Source organism: Tympanuchus pallidicinctus, unplaced genomic scaffold (genome assembly GCF_026119805.1).
Source record: "Tympanuchus pallidicinctus isolate F22 unplaced genomic scaffold, pur_lepc_1.0 scaffold11, whole genome shotgun sequence".
Lineage (NCBI taxonomy): Eukaryota > Metazoa > Chordata > Aves > Galliformes > Phasianidae > Tympanuchus > Tympanuchus pallidicinctus.
Genome location: NW_026294627.1, coordinates 14,113,647 through 14,122,545, shown reverse-complemented (window position 1 = coordinate 14,122,545; position 8,899 = coordinate 14,113,647). Strand labels below are relative to the sequence as shown.

Below are 8,899 nucleotides of genomic sequence, written 5' to 3'. Positions count from 1 at the left end.
TTGTGCGTTAGTGCTTATTGCAAAGCTAAAATCATAAGCAAAAGGCAAACTGCCTCTAATACATGAATTCCTTCAGATGATTTTTGGTAAGCGTTTTGCTTGGTTGGGGGTCTGAAGAGAACAAAGAATTCTATTGAAACCAACAAAACCAGTATGACCTTGTTCTGCTCTACAATGTGAAATTTTTCTCTGTGTGTTTTGCAGTGCTTGCTTAAAAATCTTTGTCCTCTTTAAAGAAGTAAAATAATGAACAGATTATATTGCTCCATTTCAAAGAAGAAAACAACAAAGAAAAGCCAACTGGATAATCAGAAAATATAAATAAAGACAATTTCTACTGACAGTGTTCTGACCAAATATTTATTTCCTAACTCATACAAAATTGATGCTTGTGGAGGTACCGGGCTGGAAAACAAATGACTCTAGTTATCCACAGAAAACATACAGTGCCAGTGGAGCAATGAAGCCTGCTTTGACATGAATGAGAAATATTACAGGTAATTTACAAAATGAGATCCATTGTCATATAGAAAATGACGTTTTGGAGAAACAGTGTCATGAAGGAGGCTGATATTTGTCTGCTGAGGCAGCAAGGAATCCCCATTCACCCAGTCAGGCAGTGGATGGAGAGGCTTCCCTCTACCTCAGCAGGAATTGCACCCGTGTGCTTGCAGGACAGTCAGCTCTCCCCACAGGGCTCCTACACCTTCCAGTCTTCACAAGTTCGTAGCACATTTGCTGTGCTGTGGAGTTTGGCTGGATATGGACCAGAGAACTACATGTAAAAAACTGAAAACAGAAAGACGCTCTGTTCTACTAGGAATTTATTCAGTGATCAGATGGAAAATGTGGCTGCAGTGGAAAAAAGAGTCAGATACCAGAAAGATGAGAAAGTCAGTCCTGGATAAAAGTAGTTCTAATACTTAACATAAAGTAAAACGCTGTTAAAGGTTTGTATACGAGTCATGCCAACTTCCATGTAGATGAGAACTGTAATGAAACGGTGTCTAAGTCATTATAAATTTTGCTATTTACACAAAAGAGGAAAAAGAAATTTTCCTATTTCATTTTTCATGTTACCCACCATACCTTGCGTACTCATTAAAATGTAGGGTTTCAACTACCCATAGAAAAAATACAAACGTGCAGAGAAATGACTACTAGAAAGAAAAGAGCAACCAAGACCTATAATTAGATTTGCAATAATTGAGTCCTGTTCTAAGGAGTTAGATCATGTTCTTTTTCTTTCCTACATAAAAGTTGCACTCATAACAACAGAACAAGAACACAGTTGCTTCAAAACACTGGGCACAGAGTTCCAGAAACAAGATAGCAACTACTCAGAAATGCTGTGGAAAACATTACTCACGTAACAACTTGCTATTTACATTGAAGAGCGTAGCTTTTAAGATTAATTAAAAACTAAAGGGAAAAAATAATAAAAATTAAAAAAAAAAAATTTAGTCAAAAGACAATTTGGCCTATAAGGAGGAATCTCTGTTATCTCTGTTCTTTGCTTTTTGTCTAGCAGATCTTTTGAGATATATACCCATGTATACACAGATGTAAGTCTGGGGCAGATTTATCAAAAGCTAAAACGTGTCTGGGTGATGAGCTAGCAAATCTCATCTCAGAGATTACTTTTGCAGCAGACAGCCCCCCCGCAGCAGAAATGCTGGACCGATACATGTGAATGAAATGACTCTCTCTGCCCACGACGTACACAGGATCCACACACACATGTCAGTCTGTCCAAGCAGACAGCACAGTGCTGGGCACAGAGCAGGGCTGCGGGATGCCACCACCCATTGTGTGGACGATGGGCAGGCTCCATCTCACTTTGCAGGTGGTGGATGCTCTCTGCTGGAGCTGAGATAAGCAGCAGCTCCAGGGACGCTCCGCAGGATGAGGAACCATCGGCTCGTTGGGACCCAGTTTGTGAGCAGCCCTACGCACCCAGTAGCAGCAGTCATGCTCCTTCAGTGGGACAACTGGGCCGGGCCACCACAGCACTCCTTCTTATAGCAAGATGCTGTTCAGCAGCAGGCCCTGATTCTGATTTCGAAGCAGGAAGATCCAGGCAGAGGATGTGGACCTCACCAGAGGAAGGACGGTCTGTTCTCCAACTGTCCAGGCTTCATCCTAACTTGCCAAAAACCAGTGCAAATTTCTAACAGTTCACAGGAAAAAGAATGTCCATATTGACAGGGTATAAATCCTTCCTTACGTACGAGAATGGCACATACCCGGCATCTCTATCAAATATCGTAGAAAAGGTTACACAAAAATAGTTAAATATATGGATACAGATACATAGATATTACACTTGCATAAAATATGTAGATTCAAAACCCTTTGGGCAGTTTCACAGTTAGCTGAAAATGTATGCTTTAGAAATATGAACAATTTCCTACACTTCTAGTTTAAGTAGGAGGGGAAAGGGAAGAAGCATCAGCCTTATTAATACTGAATGCTAAGTGCAGGAATTTAGCTGTAGCTGTAGGGCTTTGAAGCAATTGATTTGACAGAACCTCCAAGCATAAACTCTGTTTTAAAAATCCACATTTATTCCCTAGATCGCTTATTGTTTCATGAAAATGAAAACCTACGTGCCCTGCTTGTATCAACTAGATCTCCTGAGACCGCTCAATGAAACCTTGTAAGCTCACAATACTTCAAGGTAGGGTCATGCACTGGGAGTACACATGAGCCTTATTGCAGCATTTCTGTGTGATAACAGGAATTCATAACTTCTCACATCCTGTAGAATTTAACTTTAGAAATGCAAAACCTTGAATGACACCACAAGAAGCTCACAGTTCTGAAAAAATTAAAGTCAGTATGAAATTTTACTTATAGACCACATAATTTACACAGATTTACATAAATACAGAGATATTAAAATATTAAATCAAACCTAATTAACAGAGGATAGAGGTTTACATGATAACATTTTAATTCATTACATTTCTGCCACTATTCTTAGTGTCATGAGATTATATAAATAATATATATATCTATATATCCATAATATGTATAAAGATATATATATTTCCATCCTTTTTTTTTTTTCCTCAAAAATAGGGCAATTTTATAACTGCAATGAGATGTGACAAGCAGTACACTTCTGGGGAATTATTGCATGCCTTGAGTGCATAAGGCAGAAGGAAAAGTGTCTGACTAGAGACGCTAAAGAAGTGAAACCATCAACCAGAAATGCACTGGAGTGATTTGGAACATCTTATTGCTTTTATAAAACTCAAAATTATATACTGATTTTTAAGAAAAGGCACAAAATAAAGGGGAAAATAATATCTCTATTTAGTGGAGATCACAATCAAGAAGCTCCGTTACTGTTCACTGAACACTTCTCACTGTCCTAAATCTATTCCCTATGGTGCAATACTGTGTTGCGGTTGCATAAGGAGGTTAAACACAAAAGTTCATGCATCCTTTATTAGGGGAAACAAAACAAAGCCCATTTCCTTGCCCAAGAACACAGCAGTAGCCGTTAGTATCTGGTCACACCAGGAAGCATCGGCCATCACTCCCACCTCACCACACCACACCACCAACACCGTGTTCATTTCTGCACCAACCTCAGCTGGTAGAACAGCTCCTGGAGCTGGATGCTGGAGGCACGCATTGAAACCCAACAGGAATTTCCCACCAGGCAAGATCACAAAGGGGTAAGACAGGGTTAAGAGAAGCACTGCCTTGAAACCCCTGCATATTGGTGCTGTCCATGGACTATGGAGTGCTGTGGCACCCTTTCCTCTTTTCACCTTTGTGCTGTCAGCACAAGGGCTCTCCAACCCAGCAGCCACACCAGGGGGCAGAGAACAGCAGAATGTTACAACCTGTGGGCTACAGCTACCTCATCACATCAATCATCACTCTGAATGCCAGGATACGGGGGGGAAAAAAAAATTAGAAAATCCCTCGGGATTACTTTTCCTTTGCTATATTCTTTAGATGTTAACATGCACAGCAGAGATCTGCCTCTGCTATGATACCACACAAGATGTTTCAAAGTTCGGATACGGCACTCTGTTAAGGCACCTTCAAGGAATGGGCTTTGATTTAATCGCTAAGCAAAGCTGCACCAGACGCTGCCCCACGCTCCTCCAGCACACACAGCACCAGCAGCACCGCACCTGCCCACCACTGACAAAAGCCACTGCTGTTTGCTAGGGAGAAACCGTACTTCCAAAATAAATACCTGCTGAGCATTAAGAGCTGATATTTTGCACAACTGTCTGGTTAGTTCCTCAAAAGAGGAGAGGCAAGAAATTTGAAGTGTTGTTTGTCCTTAACTGCTTGCTAGATTATAAGGGGTAAAAATATGTATCAGCCTAAAAAAGTAGAAGCTAGCCCTGTTCTGCTGCAGGATTCCTTGCTGGGAGGTGAAGCTTTAACTGCAGCGGGGTTGGAGCAGGATGCCTGGTGCAGAACAGGGTTTGTTTTGGGACCCCCAGAGGAACAAGGCCATCTTTCCCCTGAGGTGTATCACCTCATGCCACCACGCAGAATGGCAGTGGTTTTGGGGGTTGTGTCATGGGGAGGGCATTTAGAGATGATGGATGCTGGGGGGGAGAGGAAAGCTGCAGCTGGAGTATGGGGCCGCAGGGCACTGCAGTTCACCTAAACCCAGTTGGGGGTGGGTGTTACACAAAACAAGATCCAGTCCTGGAGAGAAGCAAGAAGGGTGGGCCAGGGGCACAGATCCAAGCACAATAGAGAGCTGCTCCAAGAAGACAGGGGGGGTCCCAAGGCACCCACCAGTCCTGCCACTCCCCCCATTCCGCACCCCAGCCACGCCATGCAGTGTGACAACGGGGGCAGGGGGGGATCCAGTAGTGGGATCACCCCAGCCTTGGAGGTAACAATGACTAGGGAAAAGGGATCCCTGCCCCTGACTCTCTCCTCCAGGCTAGGTATATGGTCGCTGCGTGCAGGTCCTTCTCCAGCACAAAGACGCATCCTTTGCTTGCACAGTCAATGAGAAACGCGATGTGAGCTGTCATGCGCTTGGATCATGGGCTTGTTCGTTCATTAGAATTAGCAATGTTTTCTTCTTCTTTGAGGACTAGAATAATCACTCCGGTATTTACAAAGGTGCCTTCTCCCGGGTTCCCCTAAACCATCATGACAAAATCACCGTCTGCAAGAGCCCCACGCCAGCTGTGTCCAAAGCTGCCTGTGCCGGCTGGGAGCTGGGGGCTGCCATGGGGGGGGGCCGCTGGATCTCCGAGTCCCGGAGGGGTCTTCCCAGGCGGCTGTCTCTCTCCGCGGGAGTCTCTCCCGGTGCGGGGTGCCGGCTGCCGCCGCTGCTGCGGGCGCAGTGGTCCCGCTCATACTCCTCCTGTGCCTTCTGCATCTTCCGCTTCTTCATCTTCCTCTTGTGGATGTGGAAGGTGGTGAGGGAGAGGAGGATGAGGCAGAAGATGAGGGTGACGAGGACGATGAGAACGAGGGTGGAGGAGAAGGACTGAAAGAGCTGACCCACTTGCGTGATGCAGGTGCTGCTGGCGTTCGAGGTGGCAGACGTCCTGTTCAGGAGACAAGGCGGCAGCGACAGCCTCAACTCCTTGGAGAGCTTGGCACTCATTGAGGAGGCTTCGGAAGACGAGGATCTTCCTCCCCTCTCTCAAGACGCCGGAATTTCAGTGGGGGCCGGGCTCGCTCCCGGCAATGCCCGCGGTGCCGCCGGCACAGCCTCTCGCTGGCTCTAAACGCGACCGAGCAGCCTGCAAAGGGAGCGGGACCGTCAGCGCTGCCCACCCTGCCCGCCGCCCCGCCCCGGGCACCGCTGCGGCAGCCCCCGGTCCGCGCCCCGCCACGGGGCCAACGCCAGCGGCCGGAGCCGAGCCGCGGGACGGGGCGGGGGCGGCAGAGGCGGACACCCCGCGCACCGCTCGCCCCAACTAGTTGCCGCGGCGGCGGCGAGGGAGGGAACCCGCCGCTGACCGGAGCCCGCAGGCCGAGCCGACCGCCCCCGGGAGCCCATTACCTGCGGCGGCAGAGGCGGCGAAGGAGCGCCCGGGCGCCGCGGGCGCTGGGGGGCTGCGGCAGCGCGGAGTGAGGGCGCGGAGCGGAGCCGCTTCGGGAGCGCCGCCCGCAGCCTGGCACCGCCCCGCCCCTGACGTCACGCCGGGCCGCCGCCTCCCCTCGCACGGCCGCGGGCACGGGGCCTCGGGTGCCGATCGGGTGCCGGCCCGCGTCGCGGGGAAGCGTTGTTTCCTGGCGGCGGGCTGCTGTCCCGTACCTCCCCCTTCGGGCTGCGCCCGCCGCGGCGCGCCGCCTCCTACAGGTTGCCTCCGGGCGCCCGGCCCTCCCGCCGTGCCGCCCCCGGGGCCGGCGTGTGCTGGCTAGCCGGGACCGCGGTGTCTGCAGAACTGGCCGGGGCTCCGTGCGCGGCGGGGTGTTCGTGTGCAGCGGGGTTGTGGGCTGCCCGTGAGCGTGCTTCAGCTAAAAATCGAGTGGTTCCCAAATAGAAGAGACCTTGGGATTTGAAGAATGCTTTCACTAGACAGACGGGGCCAAAAAAGATATTTACCTTCAGGATGAAGCTCCTCAGTTTTCCAGAAGGAACAGTGGTGGGGTTGTGGATGACTGCTGGGGCCCAGTGGATGCCTTCAGTCCCATGCTTGTGCGCTGACAGGGAGCCAGGAGCAGGGTCACTATGGCACCAGTGGCAGAAACAGGACTTCAAGGAAGAATAGAGGCTGTCTTGCTGGCCTGGAGCCACGTGAGAAGCCTGGGGGAAAGCCTGTACCAGGAGGAAAAGGATCTGGGGTGTTAGCTGATAGCAGGCTGAATGTGAGCCAGCACTATGCCCACGTGGCCAAGGAGGCCAATGTCAGGGGTGGTAGAATGGTTTGGGTTGGAACGGACCTCAAAATAATCTTCATCTAGTTCCAGCCTTCTGCTGTGGGCTTATGTCAGCAATAGTGCAGCCAGCAGGAGCAGGAAGGGGCTCGTCCCTTTGTACAGGGTGCTGGTGAGGCCACACCTCGAGTACTGAGTTCAGTTTTGGGCTCTCACAAGAAAGACATTGAGGCCCTGGAGTGTGTCCAGAGAAAAGCAATAAAGCTGTGAGGGATCTGGAGCATAAGTCTGGTGGGGAGTGGTTGAGGGAACTGGGATTGTTTGGTCTGAAGAGGAGGCTCAGGGGAGACCTCATTGCATTCTACAACTTCCTGAAAGGAGATTGTGGTGAAGCTGCAGTCAGCCTCTTCTCCCCCATAACAGCAAGAAGATGAGAGGGAATGACCTCACATTGCACCAGAGGAGGTTCAGGTTGACCATTAGAATCATGGAATCATAGAATCATAGAATGGCCTGGGTTGAAAAGGACCTCAATGATCATCTAGTTTCAACCTCTCTGCTATGTGCAGGGTTGCCAGCCACTAGACCAGGCTGCCCAGAGCCACATCCAGCCTGGCCTTGAATGCTTCCAGAGATGGGGCATCTACAACCTCCTTGGGCAACCTGTTCCAGTGTGTCACTACCCTCAAGGTGAAAAGCTTCCTCCTAATATCTGACCTAAATCTCTCCTGTCTTAGTTTAAAACCATTCCCCCTTTTCCTATCACTATCCACCCTTGTAAACAGTTGTTCTCTCTCCTGTATTCTTCTCTTCAAGTACTGGAAGGCCACAATGAGGTCTCCCCAGAGTCTTCTCTTTTCCAAGCTAAACAAGCCAAGTTCCCTCAGCCTTTCCTCATAGCAGAGGTGCTCCAGCCCTCTGATCATCTTAGTGGCCCTCCTCTGGACCCGTTCCAGAGCTCTGCATCTTTCTTGTACTGGGGTTCCCAGACCTGAATGCAGTCCTCATATGGGGCTTCACTAGAACTGAGTAGAGGGGCACAATCACCTCCCTTTCCCTGCTGGCCACAGGAAAACATTAGGAAGAACTTCTCAGAGTACTGAGACATTGAAACAGGCTGCCCAGGGAGGTGGTGGAGTCACTGACCCTGTAGGGGTTCAGGAACATGGAGAAGTGGAATTAGGGGACATGATTAGTGGGCAATCTGGGGATGGGTTTATAACTGGACAGGTGATCTTAGTGGTCTTTCCAACCTTAATTATTCCCTTTGCAAAGGAGCTACAACTCAGGGTTTCCTCTAAACCAACCCAAATGCCTGTTCCCATTGCTCCTTCCCTCTCCAGGTAATACCTAATACCTAATGCTGCAGGAGCTGCAGAGAGGAGGCTCACCAGAGAGCTGAAAGACAGCTGCTGCCCAGTGCTTGCCCACCCTCCTTCCATGCAGCCCCCCAGTGCCGCTCAGTGCCTCCCTGCAGTGCCCATATCACACCTCCCTGTGTGTTTTCAGCAAGGCATCTCTTGCACACATGCACATCCCCTCTTGCATACCCATGTCCTCACTGATGTTATGGCTTCCATAACCCTTTCTTCCTCCATGCCTTTCTTCAATGTGCACATCTGCATTAATGCACACTCTGCTCACTGCCTTAGAAGAGATAACCTCCAAGGTTACTTGCAGCTAAGGCTGCAAAACAGCACTCTGGACATTGCCTCTTTCCTCTGACTATTCCCAGAGCAGTGTTTGGGTGAGAGGCTACAAACAGGATGGAGGGCATGGAAGGTGCCCACCATGCCCTGTGGTCCTGCAGAAATCCTCAGATCTCCCTCATGAGCAGTGAAGTGTGACAGACACCAGCAGGTCTGTGCTCAGGCAGAATTGGAGAGGTTGTAGAAGCAGGTCTGAGATGTTAGCTCATTGATTAGAAAACCTTTTTTTTTTTTTTTCAAGGGGAAAAAAGAAAAAAAAAACACCACCACAAAACCCATAAGATTGGCCTTTTGTACAGAAAACAGCATTGGCAGCTTTAGTATATTTAAAAAGATATCCTACGATGTTAGTTCTGTGC

At 49.2% G+C, this 8,899-nt stretch overlaps 1 protein-coding gene across 1 annotated transcript; it reads right to left on the bottom strand.

Moving 5' to 3' along the window:
• Nucleotides 1-346: 346 nt before the first annotated feature.
• On the bottom strand, nucleotides 347-6,131 carry CUNH11orf87 (chromosome unknown C11orf87 homolog). The gene is made up of 2 exons (XM_052671325.1): nucleotides 6,014-6,131; nucleotides 347-5,750 (listed from the first exon to the last, which is right to left on the bottom strand). Exon 2 carries the CDS (start codon nucleotides 5,609-5,611, stop codon nucleotides 5,147-5,149), a length of 465 nt encoding a protein of 154 aa, XP_052527285.1. The 5' UTR covers nucleotides 5,612-5,750; nucleotides 6,014-6,131; the 3' UTR covers nucleotides 347-5,146.
• Nucleotides 6,132-8,899: the final 2,768 nt, after the last annotated feature.